This window comes from Orbicella franksi, chromosome 10, assembly GCF_964199315.1.
Source record: "Orbicella franksi chromosome 10, jaOrbFran1.1, whole genome shotgun sequence".
NCBI lineage: Eukaryota > Metazoa > Cnidaria > Anthozoa > Scleractinia > Merulinidae > Orbicella > Orbicella franksi.
This window is the reverse complement of record NC_138154.1, coordinates 23,561,200-23,582,437: the sequence shown is the minus strand read 5'-3', so window position 1 is coordinate 23,582,437 and position 21,238 is coordinate 23,561,200. Positions and strand designations below refer to the sequence as shown.

Sequence of the window (21,238 nt, the reverse complement as noted above, 5' to 3'; positions counted from 1 at the left end):
CTGATGCCAAGCTCTTGCAGATCCAGCTTGAACATCTTTCACAAAGCGACCGCCATGAGATATTTGAAATCCCAAATAATGGCTACAGATCCTGTGAACATGTGACGAAATCTAATTTTAAACTGGGGAGCAAAAGCTTCATGGTTTGTTATTGTGCAAAAGAGCATGCTACTGGCTTGACAGTGCTTGAAGTTTTTGTTCTTATTGATCCACTTAAAAAAGGCACAACATCGTGGAAGAAAAAAAATATATTTTACAACAAGATACAATGCAAGTTTACTTTACAATTTTTAATTATATCCACGTGCTTTTTTTGTCTTTTTATAGTTCACTCTTAAATTATTGAACTTGTTAAATTATGAGAAAATAGCGCAAAATATTAATTGTATGTGAGAAAATACTAAAGAATACCCTGATTCCACTAGGCCAATTTCAAAGTGTTAGTTACCTCTAGACACAAATGATTGTACTGTTAGTTGTTTGTTGTTGTTGTTATAACTTTCATGTCATGTCATTTAATTCTATAAATTGCAGACGCGACGATCATTTTGTAGCTTAGTTTTAGCTTACTTTGCCATGTGTTAATGCTAACCCTAATAGCATCACACTTTTATTTTAAGTTCTGTAAATGCTACTTTATTGTCTGTTTGTTCTTGACTCCAGTTATTATTCAGCTGAATGTATGTGTTGGGTCTTTCTAATATTCACTGTTCTCCTCTTCTGAAGTTTAACTCCCAACAGTTTTGATTTTATTCCTCTAGGAAAAAAATATCGACTGACTCATTTTCGCTGGCCCCAGTGACAATATTCCTCTTGTAGTTATGATTGATCAGAGCGCCACCGAAGTGATCCTTGTGGTCCCTTAGGCTTAGACCGCAGAGGGGATACAAATTCTGGGTCCCTGCAGAAAGAGCCCAAACAAAAAAATTAGATGCAAAAGCAGCAATGGGCATCACAGAAATGACTGCAATCTGACTGGTCAACTAAAGTTCACCTCAAATGTACTCTGTGGCCCCCACCAAGGTTAATTCCTTCAAACATGTCAGCGTACTTTTCTAGCATCTGCAAGGAGTCTATAACCGACTTCCAGAACAGCTTATTTGTGTTATTTCGTGTTCAAGATTATTTTTGGAACATTCCTTCTCTTGCAAATTCGTCGCTTTGCTCTCGTTTTGAGTCCGTTACATCCATTGGAAGCTGATGTTTCTTAATTAGTTTGCAATGCAAACGTATCTCTTCTCTTTTGATCCTTTTCTCTTGCATGCATCTATGTCATTTTCCAAGTTCTTTAACTTCTATAAAACTGAGTAAATATGAGCACTATTCACTGGAAGAAAATAGTACCGCTGGAAAAAAATTTTGGGAATAAATTTAATTTGAGTGTGAACCGGAAGCTTTTTCTCTGCTTGTCTACTGATCAAAATCTGATAAAAAGTGTGCTTTATTTTTTTTTTTTTTCCGGCAGTCTTGATTGACACTTCAAATCGTGCCACTTGACGTTTAACTTGCTTACCTCGATGTTGACTCATTGTTAGGCCCATCACGTGATGAAGCTGCTTGATCCTCATTGGTGGATCCTTGTTGGCATGCTAGTCCCAGGATGAGGGCTGTCAATGTTAGGGCAAGTTCAGACGAGTGGGACTGGGTAACTCGACCAAATCCATTCAACACAGGAGAATTGTAACTCAAAAGAGCTGAAAGAAAAGAACGACGAAATTTTTTTTTCGCGTTTTTTCATTCACAGGAATAGGTGGAAGATAAATATTTCCAGTCAATACCTCTTAACGATGCAGTCGTGAGCAAGTTAAGATAGGGATCCCATGTTATTTCCAAGAGGCTTGCCAAATGTCAAACCCTCAGCTATGTTAAACTTATTAATTAGCAAGTTGGTTCGTGTTATAAGTTATCAGCATTTCATGAACGGCTTAAGAATGAATGAATGAATGAATGAATGAATGAATGAATGAATGAATGAATGAATGAATGGATGGATGGATGAACTTTATTTAAGTGTCAGAGTGTTCAGCAAGATATTGTGGACACTAAAAGAACATTCCAAATAAAAAAAAAGATAAAAAAAAAAATTAAAATAGGGATGCTACGAATGTTAATAATCTGTATTAAAATTTACAATCGTTGTAAAATCCTTCAAAATTTACAATTTTGAATTTTTTTAAGAAACTTTTTGAACCTCCCCAATCTTTATCATCGCATTAATACCTTTTTTGTACCAGTTAACCTTGCCACTCAAAAGATTATTTGTAAAACTGTAAAACTATAACCGTGAACGGCGCTTTAAATTAGCAAAGCGTCAAGTAAGACTCTCTAACCTAAGGTACAAAATCAGATCAGTAACGCTGGGTCGCCATTGACCAGGCTTACTTAATATGAACTTCATGACTATCGTTAGTCAACAATTAGATTATGAGCTCGAGATTTCTATGAGGTGATAGTTGATGAGGCCTTCGGCCTCATCAACTATCGCCCCATAGAAATCGAGAACGTTTAGTAGAAATCGAGACCGTTTAGTAGAATTCAAACTGAAATAAACGCAAATAATGGTTTTTGATGATTTTTTCTACGCGATATTAAACTTTACGCTTTAACAAAATCGCACGTATTGAATCGTTCTTGGTAAATTTGCAGTTGTTTACGCGCGCGCACCCGTTTTTTCAAAAATTTCAAGTTTTTAAATTCAAGAAACCGCTAATGTCCTTCTTTTAGTCTTCTCAGGGATTTAATTATCCATTTACATCTAAACTTTCTCACAAAACTTCGGAAAAACGATAAAAACGTTGCATTTTGTGGACGACCGATTGCCACTGCCCTCTAATGGCTGATAGCATACGAGTAGCTCAGCCAATCAGATTGCAGGATTTGCATTAGTATACTAGTAGAATTCTACCAATAGAAAATGGACAATAGCTTCTCTCTAAGTACGACGTCTAACAAGGGACGTGCAGACTACGATTCGAGAGTTCCTCCAAGGGAGAGAAGGGGGGAAGGGGGGAGGGAAGGTGAGGACGGGAAAACTAGGAGGAGAAAAGAAGGGGAAAAGAACAAGTTTTGGAGCATAGTTCGGGCTAGAGTGTGACGTCGTTTGTAGTGTACACTGTGAAGGGGTAAGGGATACCAACCTGGCCTGTTGAACTGCTCTATTCTTCTGATACCATCCACAAGGCTTGACCCCAAGGTTGATGGAGGTAAATCTTGTTTTGGTTCTTGTGATGGCATACGTCCACGTGACGGTCTCGACTGTTCTGCTGTTGAGCACAGATCAAGGAACAAGAATAAAATCGTTTCTCTTGGGTGAAACTATTCAAATTCAGTTAACAGTAACTTTAATTACTTGCTATCTTGCACTATTGATGACGAGGTCTAAGCTCGGCTCAGTTTCCTCTCCGCCCAGTGGAGAGGATCGCGGGCAGACTGAGCCTAGGTGTGAGTGTAAACAAAACGGGAGTTCAGACAATTTCGAAGAACCTCCACTGGGAAAAAAAATTCTCTCGGTGTGTCAAAAGAAATCCTCGTACTGGCATAAAAGGAACTGAATGACATTACTGTAGGTGTCAGGCCAAAGTAACCTCAGGTAAGACGTGTCACAAACCTTTCTCAGAGTACTTTTCTTCTTCTTTTTCAATGAAACTGAACATCTCCTGAATTTGAGCTGCGGCATCTTCTTGCGCCTTGATTGAGAATAAAACAAGTGAATTTACTATTTAACAAATAAAGAATCCTCGACTGTGCTCTGTTCTGTTGTAAAGCACGCAGGAAGCGGTGGAGCACGAAAGAAGTGTAGGGGAAAACACGAGACGTAGTCGAGTGTTTTTCCCTACTTCTTGAGTGCTCTACCGCGTCCTAAGTGCTTTACAACAGAACAGAGCACAGTCGAGGCTTCTTTATTTGTTTTTACGATAAAGAATCCGATAATTTCCCCACGCATTCGGCTGAATTTTCAAACCAAACTTTATTTTCCAAACGAGCAAAAGTGGCGTCAGCCATGCACTGTTCTCTAATAAAGCTCGCTGAAATAAGCCAATCACAATCCTTGTTAGAATTGTTCAAATAATTTGATTGGCTAACGAAGCGACAGCTGCCAATCACAATCTGGACTTCAGCTAAGCTTTCAGTTTCGAGTAGTTTGAGCGGCTTTCGAGAGAAGAACGATGCCTTCAAAGTTCGCTTTTAAGTTAATTTATAAATACGGATTTAAAGGCAGGTAAAGGTTCATAGTCCAGAGGAAATCCGGCCATATTATGACTAATGAAAACGTGCACTTTTCCAGTGGACATTACGAAACGCGGAGCTCAAAGGTTGCGGATGAAAATGCGAAATGCCGAGTTGAATTTGAAGGGAGCTACAGTTATTTACGACTTGTAGCCGCATGCAGCAAGATTGCCCGAACTAGCGTAAAAGTTAGAAAGACTAAACGGCTCCCACTGGTCCTACTCCGAGCACAGAAGCGAATATCAGAACAATCTTTGCACTGACCACTCGTCGGTTCACTTCGCTGAGATGACGGAGAACGAGCGTTACTACACTGCATGTAAGTGTTGTTTGAGCAACTGAGCATTTTTACAAAAATAAAGCTTCTCATCATAAACAGAGCCAGTTCAATTGTCGTTTTCTGTCGTTGTTTTACTTCTTAAGTATAATTTCTGCCTTCCTAACAAATATAATGTCTATCTTATCGAAGCACTGTTTACGTTAAGAATTTGTTTATTTCGCTACGTGTTTTGTCGGCGGGAATCTAACAAAACTTGTTATGTTAGTACAGTTTTAACACTACTGTTGCTAACAATGGTCTCTGTTAGCCGTATTTGCTGCAGACAAATAGCTCGTTTCCATTGCGTTTGTCTGGGTCACAGGGAATGTTTAATTTGGGTCAAATTTGTCAAAATTGCAAAGCAAAAATTTGAAAGCCAACTTACCGTCAACAACCCGTGCTGTTTTCTGATAAAGCACGCTGTTTCAGCCAATCAGAGCGCACGTTATATGTAAACTTTATTTTAACATGATATAAGTAATGGACCACTATGCCTTTTTCTAGTCAACTAATGCACACTAGAAGATGCAGACAGGAGTTGTTTACTCGTCGAATGCATTTTAATAGGCAAAGATCCTTATGGTAACTCCCAGGTTACCTGTAACTTACTAGGATATCCTAGTGGTCGGTTTGATTGTCCTCCTTTTTCAGCGCCATTTGAATTTATTTTTTTCGAATTTAGATTCTTGCCGGGATTTTGAGATACTTCAAAACGTCAACAGAATTTCTGAATGTTTAAATGAAATGTGAAGTCTGTGTTAATAGGCGAGTTAAGAAACAAGAACTAAATGGCGCATGAAACCTTGTTTTCAAAACACTGCAACCTAGATCTCGACATGACCACGATATTTGCTATCAGATTACAAGGTATTTTACTTTTACTGGCCTACCTTCTTGAGTTTGGCTTCATTCTCTCTCTGTTGCCTCTCTTTCTCCAGTCTCCGCAGTCTGTCCTGCTCAGCTCTCTGCTTTTCTTCACGCATGCGTTTGAATTTGGAAGATAGAATGCGAGCCTTCATAATAGCCTGAAGTCTAGTGATACCTTTAAGAACCTAAGAGAGGATGGTTGAGCCCAGTCAATTTTCATTAAGTTAACACTATAATTATCAGTTCAGGAGCAATGAGCTCCTGTCATTTGGTCCATAACTTTGGAATGTTCGTCGCTTCAAAGACATCAAAGGTGTGGGCGAGAGCTAGAAGTCGAGAGTTCTGACTATGACCATTGTCAAGATACGATAACATATTGCTCAGCCGTCCACCGAGGTGCTAAGTTAAGGTACTGGGAAATATTTTGGCAACCTGATAAAATCTTTTGACAGTTTTTATGTCGTTTTTTATCCTTTAGTTTTTTGGCTAAATAAAAGCTAGTTAAGTCTGGAAGCAGCACGCGTGTTTATTTCCTCATTCGATAACTGAGTCAAAATAATTCCACAGCAATGAATTTTGGCAATAAAAACTAAAGTGCAAATCCCTTTTAATCAAATGGCTCCAGTGGTTCTTATTTTAGATGAAATCCTAGTGTAAACGACGCTATTTTAAAGCGGTTTCAGTTTTCTTTCCACGTAATGTTAAAACATTTTATCACCAACCTTCTGGTAGGCTCTCTTTTCTTGGTATCCTCTCCAAGTCTTCTGAATCAACACAGCTGCGCTTGTCTGTTTATGACGTTTCCTCTGACGTAAGAACTTCTTCATGGCCCTTTGAAGTACAACCACTGCATTGGTGAGTAGACCATCGCGGGCCTGTTCAAGTATGTCTCCATGGTGATCCTGATGTATCAAAAGGAAAACATGTCAACAAATGATTTAAAATTTAGTTTTGAAAATATCACACAACATTGTGCTACTCCATCGACTGTGCGGCGAATCAACAGTTCCATACCGTTAGCTGCCGCTTATATTATAGGCCCTGGGGTCCGTTTCTCGAAAGTCCCGGAAACTTTTCGGGCCCGTAAAGCCATTTTTAGTCCATCTGTATCTAAAAACGGAGAAGTGTATACGCCAGAAACTTCTTGTATGAAGGGAACTTCTCTTCATATTAAGAATATGTGAATAAACAGCTCTGCAATCGTAAGGTTCGAGATTTTGCTATGGCTTTACGAGCCCGAAAAGTTTCCGGGGCTTTCGAGAAACGGCCCCTGGGCTTATAAAACTTCGTAAGGGGTATTAGATGGGCTTATAAACGGAGGGGCCTATATCCGGAGTGGCTTATAAGCAGAATAAAAAAACCGTATCAAATTTAACTACAGCACTGTTGATGGAAATACGATTTTCGTCATGAAATTGCATTGTAGGGGGTCTTACATCCGGGGTGGCTTGTAATGGGAAGTAATATACTATTTTGTTTACAAGTAGACGGGCCTATAATTGGGGAAAATTAAGCCGAAGGGCTTATAAGCGGTTTACGGTATTCCCAAAAACTCACATGGTTTCTTATTCTAAGGCGACATATTTAAGATCTTATCATTGCTAACTTTAAAAGTTTAAGTGCCTTCTGAAAAAACAAACATCTAAAGTTCTGTTTTACCTCGTAAAATATGTTCATTATAAGTCATTTTGTCATTAAGTTCATTAGCTTAGAACGTGCTTTGATATCTTAGGACACCAAATTTCCGTCTGTGTTAACAACTGCTTAAGTTTTTACGCGCAATCATTCAGAATTTTGCCCTTTTTCACGACAGTCATGGTTTGAGTTTACATTATGTAGATTGCAGACGATCAATGTGCAAAGTAATCAAATGAGCTCAAAACTACATGTAAAACTTATATGACACTGCGACGATATACTAAATTATAAAATATACGACTGAAGAAGCCATTGAAAGTGTCAAATGGCGTAAACTGGACGACGTACGTTTAGGGCCTAGCCCTTCCTGGATTTTTGAAATGGAAATGCTATGCACTTATACATTTTGTGTTGATACATTCCTATTATGGTACTAAAATTACTGAAGTTCACTTCAGAGTATACAAAAACCTCCACTTTATCTTACTTTAGATTGCTTTTCATGAGACTTTGAGGAAGGAAACTTTGTGCCATATATATGGTTCTCTAGCGTTTAGAACCAGTCATTATTACGTGCTGGTCAGCCATTGAAAATGATCTATCTACCTTTAAGAATATCATTCTGTGACCGATGGTCCATTCCACATCATTGAGGAGTGCTTTTGCTAACGCCTCTGTCATTTCTCGTGGAATATCACGTGGCAACTTTAAGTCCTTCATGATGACATGATATCTGTTCACGAATTCGTCAAAAGTGTAACGAATTGCAAAGCCAGCTTTACGAATCCTGTAATTACAAGAAAGAATTCCTTGTCAAACATGCCATTTTCTAACTTAAAGAGCTTCAAGGACACTTGCATTATTTACAGAGGTCCCCGTGCTGCTACGACGCTCGTATCTGAAGCAAATTTACCTGGACTTTGGCCTCGATTGTCTTGATGAAGGCCGTGATACTGGAGAAAGCGAAGTCGAAGGTGAACCCGCCATTTTGGATCTTTGGACGGGCGAAGTCTGGAACCAGCAGTTTGCAAACTCGTCCCAGTGTTCACGCACTACCATGCAACGTAAGTCCCAGAATAATTAAGACTACCTACGGCAAAACCTTTAACATTCTTATTTGCTGATCGAAATCAAAGTAAATATAGCTTTTGTTTCACTTGTCACCGTTTAAAAAGTCAAAAATAATAAAACCGTACTTTACTGTTTCCAACATCCCCGAGTATTTGAGCTGTTGCCAACACAAGTGACGATCAAACATCTGCGTGAAAAGAAAAATAAAATACGTGATAAACATACCGGCCTCCTTTTTTCTTTGGGTGTCGATAGAATCTGATGTAGTGTAGCATTATAGTAAATTGTTTTCTAATAAAAAAAAAAATCTTCTCCCTCCCAGGCTATCACAAAAGCAAAACCTTCTTTACCGAGGTTTTATTTGCTTGGTAGCTTTATCAGGAGTAATGCATTGGATTTTAGTCAATGGACACGATATAAGTGACATTTTTTCGCGAGGGAAAGAAGCATTTACAAGAATAACAAGACTCGATGACTTACCATGGGTTTTTTCAGATCATTGGGCTTAATGCAACGAACAAAAGACGGCTCACAGCTCAGTAACATCTTCATCAACACATCTAAAGATCTTCTAAACTGCGCACTCAGTGTTGGTGACCTTTTCCTTGTTTCTTCACCCTGTGTACAGATGTGAAACTTTGAACAATGCTACAAGCACTTTACACAACTGGAAAGAGAGGGAATATAGAAGTATTATTGGTCGAAACCCAGACGAAACCCAGAAGACACATCATGAAGAAACTTAATCCTACCTCACTTAGAAAATGGGCCACATCAACTTACATTATAATATAGATAGGACCCTGCGCGGGCTCTGATTGGTCAAAAACCCATGTTTTATCAGAGTACAAAACATACAAAAAAGGTGAAAGTGAAGAATGATCATCGCAGTTAATTTTCCAATTTAAGCAATTGGAAAGAAGAAGCCTGAAAAATTCAGGACTTCAACGGGATTCGAACCCGTGACCTCCGCGATACCGGTGCGATGCTCTACCAACAGTTCATATATGAATGCTCTACCGCAGTTCATATATGAATTATTTCATATAAACTTCACATCATTTCACTCCTCACGGGAAGATTTGAACTCAGTTAATTGACCTCGCTCCCAATGTGTGGCTTCATAGCTCAGTTGGTAGAGCATCGCACCGGTATCGCGGAGGTCACGGGTTCGAATCCCGTTGAAGCCCTGATTTTTTCAGGCTTCTTCTTTCCAATCGCTTAAATTGGAAAATTAACTGCGATGATCATTCTTCACTTTCATCTACAACCGCAGTTCATATATGAATTATTTCATATAAACTTCACATCATAGAAAAATGGTATTTTATTGTATTTCGCCACATTACCTCTATGTCATAAGGCAAATGAAAAAGCCTGAGCCGTGTATTACATTGTGATAAAGCACTCCGGACATTTGAAAACTCTCGAGAAATGTGGAAAACACTCGCCTGCGACTGCGGCTAAGGCTTCTTTATTTGTTAAATATATACTTAAGTTTCCCGGGGAATTTGGGCTTGGGGTTCGAAATATTCGTCAGTCGAAGAAAGGCTCGCGGTCATAGTAGGTGGATCGATTCTCAGTGACACACGTACGTGGAATGATACTGGCTCAGAGCGAAATATTTTCCCTAATAGCCCGACCCAACCCATCGAAAAACTTGAACATTTGTTACACCACTTTTATTGAACTTGATCGTCTTGCAAATGGCAAAAGTGTGTCTTGCTTTATAGTTTTGGAGAATTGCTGACGAGTGAGGAGCCAGGAAGCTTTTTCTCCCCCGGAATTAACAGCAACAATTTCGCACTTTAGAGAAAAACGAAGCATCTGAACCACGCTTATAATTTTTTGGTATGGGCGCAACCGCGCAAATTAAATGGCTCTTAAAGTATGTAGGAGGTTAACACGTTGTGATGGAGGTGTGTATGTTAAAGACGTTTAATTACGTAAATACCCTCTCAACTTACCATGGACATCTCCTTAGCAAACAAATTAAAAAGAAACTCCATGTTACTTTCGCAGACTAATCCCACGAGGTCGGCGCTGAAAGTGTCTCTATTCTTGTTGAGTATTCCTTAATGCAGACAGTTAGTACAAAGAAAATCGTAGATTGGCATCAGAGAAAAGAAAAAAGCATTTTCCCAAAACATTCTACGCTAGGGTACTTGAACGTTTCCAGTTTCCAGTCTTCTTCCTTTTATTCCTCGTCATTCCCTCTGGAACATAGGGCCCTGACTACTAGCTTCCATCTTTCTATTTCAGTAAGTGCTGAAAACTTTGAAAGTCGAGTATAAATAAGAAAAACAGCCTGTTTCAGCCCTTTGATAAGTTCAAGAGTGCCGGAAAAAGGGGCGAGTGAAAATAAGTCAAAGGTTAATAGCTGAGGTGACAATTTAGGGCACTCCTCGAACTCCTCGAACTCCTCTTCCCACTGCTACTCCCAAACCGGTCTCCTGGAACAGGAAAACTGGCAGCTTGAGAATAATGGAAGACTCACATGACTGATTCCGTGATATAAGTCATAAAAATACCATACAACTATCGTAGGAATATTTTAATGGTGTTCAAAAACTATCTGCACTGTGTTCAGTCATTTGTATTTCTTTCAAATTGTGGAATTGAGTTCCCAGGGTCTCTTTTACCCGCTCCTCTTACCCGCCTCCTCGAGCAGGAAGACGAGAGACCCTGGATACGTGCTTGGTTGAGGTTTTGCCACATTAGCAACTCTTTTCTCGACCGAAAGGTCAAGGGAACACGGGTTCTGAGTGCAAGAAACTAACACGCTACTGAACCTGCGCAAACCCGGAGCTTCAACCAACGGGAATTTTGTCACAATTTAATTACCTCTGACATCGTACTCAATTGTTCCTGCAAAATGCACCACTCCAAACGATGCCCTGGAAAGTGATTTGGACTTCACAAAACAACTGCTGCTACCGTGCTGGGAGTTAATTTTCTGCAAAAACGATTCGTCGCTTCCCTGAAGTTAAAAACCGTGGAAAATAATTAATTGCTGTTGAAAGACGAAAGTATGAAAAAAGCATGTTACAAGGAAGGAAGGGGAGGGGCGGAAGGGGACAGGAACGGGAAAAGATTTAAGGATTTTCATGCATTTCAACTTTCAGAAAAAAATTAATCTTTTCTTTAAGTCACTGACTACTTTAATTTTCTTTACTGTTTACCTGAGGAAATCTGCTCTCCTCGTCCATCAGGGCGAAGCAGTTCATTGGTTTTTTTGCTAAAGTGTCTACAACTTCTTGGTTGTCAACAAAAGCGACAGGGCTCCAATCCAGGCCCTCGCGACTATATTCAGCCTAGACCACAATGAAAAGAACTGGTAAAACAACCCTGCAATGTTTGTTGATTTACAGTTTGCTGATTCTACATTGTAGAATAATTTGAAACATTAAATAGTCCATGACTGAAGTTGAGATTGCTTAGCCTAAGATATTTTATTCTGTGATCAGCCTTTCTCCAGCTGCCAAAAGGTTCTTACCAATCGGTTGGTGGACACGTTACGTTTTTTTGTTACCTAGTATTTAATTTTAAGTTTTTTTCAATAGATTTTATATATAGTTCAGTTAATTATTTTTTCCACCTTTCTTTTAATTTTGTATTTTGCAAAGTCACTTTTAAATGAGTTTCGAACTCATCTGTGTTACGTAGGCAAAAAAAAAATCATTCATTCCACTATCACCACATAGTTATCGTGGATGAAAGAAAACATTGGGATTCATGTAGACCGAGGGTTTCTCATGCTCTCAAATTTTGTGTTTGCTAATCGGTTCCAGTCTTTCTCACTAACCTGTTCCATCTTAAACACGTGATCAGCAAAGAAACTGTGGAGTTTCTCGTTTGCATAGTTGATGCACAGCTGTTCAAAACTAAGAAGAAAAAACAAGGGAGAGAAGTTAGTACTTGCTTGAGATCGAACTAAAAAGATAATTCAAATATTAACACGCTGCTTACAGAAAGTGGGCTAGAAATGTTATGTTTAGAGAAATGCTTAAGTACATTTTCCTTCAAGTAAGTCATCAAATTGAAGTTCATTCATGCGTGCACTTGATGGGTTTATGCCCAGCTGGGGCTTTATCGCTGCAATTATGATAGCAAGTCTTTGCATTTCACTTAATTTCTTACCTGTTAATGTCAAAGTTTTCAAAGCCAAAAATATCCAGAACACCAAGGGAAACGCAACCCTCTGAGTCAACCTTTGATGAAGAAATGCTGTATTACATTACAAGCTAATTAGAGACCTCATACTCTCGACGTACCCAGGCTGTTCAAAGTCAGACCACGCTAAACCACATTCGATTTGTTAACTTGACTAAATGGAATGTAACGGAGAGGAATGGTGACTTAATAATTATGTGCACTTTAATTGGATTTGTGCTGAATCAAGCTACTGAAAGTACTGAGATAAAAATCTCATCATGGTAAACTGGAAATGTTTATGTTTATACATGTAATCATCTTCGTTGATTTGTATAAATCAACTTATAACGGGACATTCTGTTCAAATAACTAGGCTTTCCTTATAGTACCAGAAAAGAGGGTTGCTCCATAAGGTCGTTGAAATCAGGTGAGCCTTACTTCCTTGTTTCCATACTTTTTCTTTCTTTGAGGGGAGGGGGCGGATGTACACCGGCAACTATAACTACGTACTCACCGCAGGTTTACTTATAGACAAGTTAATTTTGCTGACAATCCAGATGAAGAGTCTTCCATAAATTCCTTTAACAAATGCATCCCTGATGTGTCTTGCGCTTTCCTCTGCGATAGGAGAGTAGATCAACTCGCCAGAGGCATAAGTCGACTTGCTTGTGAACGCTTCGTGAATCCTTTCAGAAGGAATCTGTGGCGGTTATGAAATAAATGAAATGTTTTGTTTAGTATTTCATACAGAAAAGACGTCTCTTTAAAGCTCCATGACCACATCACTTATTAAAGTATTTTGCAATTGACTAAACTACAAGTAGTCACTCTTTCACTTTGTCCGTTGTGCGTGGCGAGATGGAGAACCGCGAGAAATCCTGGAGCGCTTCTCGCCCCCAGGATTTCGCGCGGCCATTTTTCTCACGCGGTTTTCTTTCACGTCACGCACGACGGACTAAGCGAAAGAAGGACTACTCGAAGTTTTATAATTGATTTGGTAATCTTGCATTTTCATACAACTTATATGTTCACCCTTTATGATGGGCTATAGAAGCTATCGCCCTGCGTTAATAACGTAGCGCGCGTGAAATGCTTGGGAAGGCGTGCTGTTCTTTCGATAGTTGCTAGATTGCTTGCATACGTGCGTGCGTGCGTGCATGCGTGCGTGCGTGCGTGCATGTGTGCGTGCATGCGTGGTGTTTACGGAAGTGTCGAGTGGACTTGAGGCCTGGGATCAGAAGGCCAATGAAATCCAGCGGCCCTCCGCACCGTATATTTCGTTTCTTTATCTTCACAATCTATATGCTCCATTTCGTATTAAAACTCTAAAATGAATTACATGCAGCCATTTTTGTACGAAATTGGCAAGAGTTAAATTAAAACCAACCTGTAATAAATGCGCTATTGAGTCAACTGTGTCATTATTTAAAATCGCACAGGCCTCCATGTTGTCCTGAATCAAAGCTGTAGGTTGAATGACAATTCAGGCAAACAGTAAACGAATTAAAATTTTCAGAAGATGTTATTTACAACCGGTAATCTCGCATCACCTGGGATGCATCTTATTACTCTATCTTCGTGGGACTCGCTTACAAACGATCAGAAGAGGTGTTTACAAGAACTATACGGATAATAAGTTCGAATGTGTATCAATGTTATTCGGTGGCAGTCCGATCTCACCTTGAAAGCGCAAATTGCCGAGGTGAAGGATGGCTGCCAAGAGAGTAAAAATAATCCAGCAATCCTCTTCAGAAAACATCAACACCTGAACAAAAACCGATATAAATAAATTTACTTTTCAAAAGCCTCGGGAAAACCTCTCAAAGCATGGGGGAAGCATTTTACTGAACTGCGTCGATTGTTGCCGGGAAGATTATCCGCCGATTGTCAAGACAAGACAAGAATATTATGTCTCAAGTACACCTAACCAAAATAACATGAAAAAGCTCTAGTCTTTTTAGAGTACTTGTTCACTTTTGTCCAAACCGATCAGACTCGATGTATACACATAAGCTACTTTCAGCCAATTTTATTAAAGAACTGATTTCACGACGACTTAAAATTTTTATGGTCATTAAAAAAGGCTAATCATTTCACCTTCATTGCTCTTAGAATGTTAGCGAACGCTTCTTTATCGTCCATTCCCTCGCAAACATAACAGTTCCCTTGGGAGAGGTAGTGATAATCTTTTGCCTCCGTGAGATGGAGGCTACTCTTGTCCTTGTCTGTCAGCCCGGCGAGCAAACGATAAAATATGTGATAGTTACGTTCTTCAGGCATCTAAATAGAAGGAAAAAAGCAAATCAAATGATATCACAAGTAAAATCTGTTATTTTTTTTACACGTAACACGTTTTCTAAACAGTTAGATCTTTCTTAACGCACTTTTAAACCTATAATCGCGTCTATCTTAGTTCAACATAGATTACTCACCCATCTTCTTATGCCGTTTGTGTCAGCGCTACTGCAAAGGTATAAATTTTAACATCAACCGAGTTTGTATTGCGTAGCAGTTCAGTGTTCAATGTACCTGGTACACAATTCTTGACTTCTCCAAGAGGTACTGCTCAATTCTAGCTCCTTCAATAATGGCATGTCTGTTAAAGTAGATGTTGATGTATTTCCCAAATCGACTGGAATTGTCATTTCTTACGGTCTTTGCATTGCCAAAGGCTGCAAAACAACAAAAATAAACCATAAAGTGAGTTTCTTAAAACTATACCCAAAGTTGTCACTGACGTGCTAATCATCTTACCTAAAAGTGTTTGTTAGCCAATCAAAACACAAGGGGCCCAAAAAACCCAATATCAAGCGCAATAGCAGTCACGTGATCTAGTGACGATTAATTTTTCAACGTGAGCTATACACGATCACGAGGGGCCGAAAGAGTAACATGTTTGCTCTTTTTAGCCGAAGCATGTTTTACGTCGTCCGATCCCAAACTAAACTATATCGACCCCAGGGGCGAAAAAGAAAAGAAAAAGAAACAGGTAAAACCATTTTACTGAAGCTTATACGCTAAAGTAACGACACAAATATTCAGCTAAAGAGTTTAATTTGTGTTGAAGACCAACGAGTCGAAAAAGGTTCTTCAGTGGTCTTTAAATCTATGGGGTATTTTCCGTAAACTACGTTTTATGAGGTATTTCAATACCTTCTAAAATTGGATTTGCGTCCAGAATCCGTTGATCCAGTGTGGTGTGCTGCCCGCCTACTGCTGTCAGATATCGCAAAATCAGCTTGGTAGATTCGGTTTTTCCTGCGCCACTTTCACCACTTAAAGAAACCATACACGAAAATAACTAAACTTGACAGTAATGAAATTGCGTAAAAGGTTAGATCTGCGTTCGAGCCTGGTAGCCCGTTGGGCAGACGCTTATTTCTGCAAGTTTTCGTGGCATGAGGCATTTAGGAGTACTTCAACTCCCCTCTGGATGGAATGACTAGTTTATCGCAGGATTACTCTCAACATTTAACTCGCTGATACCCGATTATACACCTGGGAATAGAAAGGCACTGGGGGAGTTAAGTACCTTCCCAAGATGGAGCCAGCTTTTAAGCCGATAGCGCGGGGTACTAATGCACAACCAAAGCAAAAGCGGATTACTTTCAACAGTCTAATGAAAACTGCTCTGTGTAAATCAGAGAGGATCATTACTTGTTTTCAGAAGCTCTTGACATTGTACCTGATTATAATACTCTGGTTTTGGAGTCGTCTTTTCATAGAAGTGAACGCATACTGTGCTGTCGAGAATATATGTGGAGGTAGCAGGGTCATATCTGTTTGTTGACTGTACTTGTCTATGTGCTCTGTACCGTAGATTGGATACAACTCATAAGGGTTTACTGCTACCAGCACCATACCTATATGTGTCTGTAAATGTAGACAGAAAAACGAAAAATATCATCAACGTCATAGGAAGTGTAAAAGTAGTGCAGAAATTGAAGTAAAAGTAAAAGTAGTACACTAAGCGAATCATTGGAAAGATAATGTAAACAAACTGTGCAAAAACGTAGTGTGACCTATATTATCTGTTTTAGATTTAACAAATTGACGTCAGTTTTTTATGCGTCTCTCCTCTTATTGATGATAAATTGCGTCCCACCCCCGATAAATTGATCCCATCCCCGGATGCACCACTGGACCTCTCCTATCATTTCTTACAATCTCTTGGTCGCTTCAGAACTACAAAAAGAACCTACTATTAGGTAGTCTAGTATCTTTCTTTTCATTCAGACTTACGTAGATTTTGTGGCTGTAATATCTGATTAGCAGATTTCTCAATATTCCAGCTTCACTGAGTTCCCCAAGTTGAATCATGTCATCAACTCCAGAAATACAGCTGGGATGCATCGACTGAACATCGCCAAGAGAAGATCCACCCAGAAAACGTTCCTGGAGAGGTTTAAGGAAGAGAGAGGTTCGTTCAGTTTTCATTACCTGCTATTTAATGGCATTGGGACTAAGTGCGTGAGATCAAATTTAGACTGTAATCATATGACCGCCAGATTTACGAAATTGGCCAACGGTGAGGTGGGAGTGTGATATATTTGTTTAATCACAGAGGTACTGGATCTCACGGTACGACTACCGACGGTTTATAATCGTAGAGTGTAATTACAGACCCAAATAAACGGCACGAAGTCATTTTACCAATTAATAACCACAGCCATGACATGATAGGCCATATTCGTATTCTCGGTATTGGACTGGGACTAGCTTGCACTGGACGCTAATGCGAGGAATATCATTACAAAGAGATTAATGTCATTTGCATTTGAAAAGACTCCCCGCATTAGCCTCGGTTGCAAGCTAGTTCCAGTCCTATACCGAGAATACGAATATGCCGGTCTGTACGAATATGCCAGTTCAACGGACGCTTTGGTGCATAAAATTAGTTGAGATCCATGAGTGAGGGAACCTGTCCGATAGGGTATTGTCCAAAAACAATGGAACGACGCTTAAACTGCACGTCGAATAAATTTTTAAACAGGGCCTGCTCATGATAACAAATCAAATTCGAGCATTTGTTGTAGTAATGATCATCCGGGAACTTATGACGCACCTGTCCTTGATCATCTGTGAGAAGCATGCCCAGTCCATCAACTGATTTCACCACCGCACCAATAGGAACATCAAAGTCCTTCACGTCTTTTAAAGAAATCCACACATGGTCTCCCTGTACAAATTAAATGACACCGAGGTAACAGTAATTACTGGGCCTTAAACCGCTGAAACCGATATGACGTTAAAACTGAAAGCTGGGGAAAAAATTAAACAAAACAATTTTATCACAAACCTTTGTAAAGAAGGCCATGTTGACGATAATCTTTGATGATGTCGTTGTCTGTAGACTAAGACTTGCCGTTAGATAAGTCGAAAAAAAATCACATTGACAACCTTATCTACTGTTTAGGTGACTAGTAAAACCGATTGGAGATTTGGAGTGAGGATCGGAAGAAATGAATATCTGGTCAGAGTTTTCTGAGAAAAGGAACAGCCCTCAAAACTTAATCCAAATTTCCCTTTCCACTGTTTCTGACTGACCGACTGACCGACTGACCGACTGACCGACTGAATGACCAATACCTTCAAAGGGAGGTATTGGTCTAAATATAACAAAGGTTTGAACATTAACGAACAAAAATACAAAATAACATTTACCATATCCGTATACAATTAATTAGAAAAATTCATAGCGCTTATTACATTTGTGAACCAAGAATCTCTTTCCTTTATTGAAACATTGAATGGATATATTTTCCTATAATTTTAGATGTAACTGTGTTTTCTGGTCCGTAAGTAAATACTTCGTCTTCTCGTTATCACTTAAACTGGGGTAATGGGTATCAGCGTTTGAAATATGTTAGTGCAGCTCAGGGCTTAATGTGGTATACCCCCGACAATACATCAAGAAATGCTGTTCATGTTCTATGCAATTTTCTTTGCATCCATACTAAACATGTTCTCTTCTACTGGGATTAATGCTCCTCTATTTTCATATTTGCCAGTTTGTATTCGTAATGCACGACATCCTAATCTAAGCCTTGTCAGGCTAATTTTGCAGATCGATTTACCGGCCGGCTGCCCGAGAGACCTATATACTGAGTGACTGGCCTGCTAGCTGGTCGGTCAACTAGTTAATCTGATCAGGCAGTCGATCGGTCGATCGGTCAATCGTTTGTCTCACTCAGTCAGCAGCTGGTCAGTCAGTTGATTAGTTAGCTGGCCAGTCAGTCCGTCGTTCAGTCAGTCAGTCAGTCACTCAGGCAGTCAGGCAGTCTTTAAGTCAGTCAGTCAGTCAGTCAGTCAGTCAGTCAGCTAGTCAGTCTGTCGGTCAGTCAGTCAGCCAGTCAGTCAGTCATCAGTAAGACAGACAATCAGTCATTCGGTTAGTCAGTCGGTCAGCCAGTCAGTCATACAGCAAGGATGCTTTATTCATAACTACCATCAGAAGCTATTTCCTATCAAGCTAGTTACAAAGTCATTCGTCATCAGACATTGGATTCTAGAAACTGTTTCGACCTTCCTCATTCCCTCTGTCCGTCTATTTATGCATGCATCCATATTTTCCCACGTTCATTTGTTCGCGATATTTCTTCAATCGCTTCTCTGCTCACAGCGGTCAATCAATTTACCAATTATGACGTTAATGAACGACCGAATAAATATAATTAGTGGAGAATCAACCGTGTATGTGTTCGTAGGAACAAGAAGCTAAGACGAAAAAGTTTGATTTCTGTTGCCTTCATACCACACCACCAGATTTCATTCTCAAACACTGAAAGTGAAAAAAAAATGGCCCGAAAACAATGCGCCCTTTCCTTTAAAATCAAGTCTAAAGAGGATGTTTTAAAATAACATTTCGCTCAATATAAATATTAATTTTTCTGCGGTTTGCCCTAAGCCGCGCATAATACATATCAAACCTATTTTTTCTATACAGGTATTTCTCGATAAAACAATGCATGCAAATAGAACTCTGAGTGCGAGAGAAAAGTTATGTCGTACAGTATCAAAGACCTAAAAACTTTAGGAACAAGTAGTTATACACAGAAAGATGCTAAATTAACTTCAGTTCATAACTCGCGCCGGGTACACTAGAGTTATGTTTCGCACTGAAGAGCCGGCACTGCAGAAAGTTATGTTCAAATTTATGCGACAAAAAGCAACCAAAAACGCTTGCTTCTAAATTTTCGGCCCTTCGAGTTATGTCGTCGAAGAAATTATTTGCCGCTCGGTCTCGACGATTCTGGAAACCGGTTACCAACACCTAAAATCATAATTATTGTTGTCTCGTGCAAAAGAATGGTAATTTATAATGATTGGCAAAATAATATTCGGCCGAATGCAAGAAAATATGAATCTCGTTTATCGCTTGGCTTATAAAACTTAAAAACCATCTGAGAGATTACCCTTGCAGGGTTGAATTTGTACAGTGTGTCAGCTGAACATAAATACATAAGTGGCTCACCCTACCTGTAATTTTCTCTGGTTCCCGTCTCAGCTTTTGTGCTCAAAATGCATTGCAGCTATCGCCTAAGACCACAGGAATACACTTTGAGTCAACCTTTTCGACTGCCATTTCAGTGCTGTGAGGTTATGTAAAGTTGACTTTGTGAACAATACTACCTGACGTTGCTTCGTCGCTCGTGTTGTCATTATTTGTCAGTTTTTCTCATTTGCATTTCAGTGAGAAGATTGAACAGGAATAAACAATGTGTGAAAAAGATGACAGAAAAACACTGGACGTCAACCTTGAATAAATTACTCGCTTTTGAACTTCCATACATATTTTATATGGCTCATTACCTCCCAGTGGAAAAGTACTTTATTTTGCCTTAATTTTTTTATTCTGGAAAAAGATTCATTTTATTTCTTTCTTATAACCGAATGTCGACTTAGTTTTTAGCTCTCTTTTCACGTAAAAAACTGATTGGTGATATTAGTTTCGATAAGGTGTTTTGACTAACATAAAGCACTTAACTTATCATTCAGCTAAACGTCAATATACTGTAAGAGACTATTTTTGTATGAGCACTTCACAGAAATATTCCATATTAAAACACTGCAGCCACTCAGTGTATACCAAAATACCGAAATGTCATCACGTTTTAAAAGGACCATTCTAATAATAGCCTGTCTCAAATAGTTCACAAAACTGACTGACGTGGATCAAAAACTGATATTGACCCTGTATGAATTTTCAAATATAACAACATACTTGGCTAAGTAAAAACATTTTAGTTATGACCATTGTTAAAAACATGCAAAGCAAATCTCTTTCAGAGCAAATACCTGTTCCTTTTGAATCAGTGTGATTAAAACACAACAGTTCATTTTTTGTTTTGTTTTGTTTTGTTTTGTTTTGAGAACGAGCTAGGCACTACCTGATAAATTTAAAAGCACTTTTGAGTACACTGTCTTGATGATTCTTCCCAGAGCCTCCGATTCTTCGGGTTGACATTTTATAATGAGTAAACCTGGGGACTAGAATGGCTTCGTTTAACAGTTCCACTCGAGAGTTGAAAACCAATCGTGACTCACTCGCCTTCATATTTCTCGAGCCCTCTGAATGTATTTACTTCGAGATTTGATCACTTCTTCTATCAGTGTTCTTTGTAATTGGCTAGATGAACCGGTTAAGAAATTTTGCAGGTATTGTCAATCTCGCACCCGGAGCCTGCGTCCCCCTAGACCAGCGGTCGGGAACGAGATTGCGATATTTTCTGCTACAAGAGGAGACCAGGAAGAACTCGCACTGGTATGAAAGTCATTCCGGTATCATGAATGTAAACACACCCCGGCCCAGGCGCTCACTTAACTGAACACCTGGAAGAGGCTACCCGCTTTTGACCTTCAATAGTGCTCAGTCGACAAATATGGGAGTAGACCAAGCGTTTTCGGTCAAGATGGCTGGATATTGGCCATGTTCTTTTTTTTTTTTTTTTTTTTTTTTTT

General features: G+C 39.3%; 1 protein-coding gene across 2 annotated transcripts; it reads right to left on the bottom strand.

The window, feature by feature from the left end:
* Window positions 1-241: 241 nt before the first annotated feature.
* On the bottom strand, window positions 242-20,078 carry LOC145499574 (unconventional myosin-VIIa-like). Of its 2 annotated transcripts, none has more exons than XM_081479100.1 (25): window positions 19,757-20,078; window positions 17,577-17,637; window positions 17,343-17,456; window positions 16,520-16,672; window positions 15,963-16,150; window positions 15,431-15,552; window positions 14,807-14,949; window positions 14,375-14,557; window positions 13,958-14,042; window positions 13,665-13,741; window positions 12,792-12,977; window positions 12,263-12,333; window positions 11,928-12,006; window positions 11,305-11,436; window positions 10,967-11,102; window positions 10,090-10,196; window positions 8,603-8,740; window positions 8,248-8,309; window positions 7,658-7,838; window positions 6,136-6,315; window positions 5,437-5,598; window positions 3,608-3,686; window positions 3,138-3,263; window positions 1,514-1,694; window positions 242-901 (listed from the first exon to the last, which is right to left on the bottom strand). In XM_081479100.1, exons 2-25 carry the CDS (start codon window positions 17,592-17,594, stop codon window positions 820-822), a joined length of 2,985 nt encoding a protein of 994 aa, XP_081335226.1. In that variant the 5' UTR covers window positions 17,595-17,637; window positions 19,757-20,078; the 3' UTR covers window positions 242-819. The 2 variants fall into 2 exon arrangements, with proteins under 2 accessions (XP_081335226.1, XP_081335225.1); XM_081479099.1 differs by having other exon boundaries at window positions 17,577-17,631.
* Window positions 20,079-21,238: the final 1,160 nt, after the last annotated feature.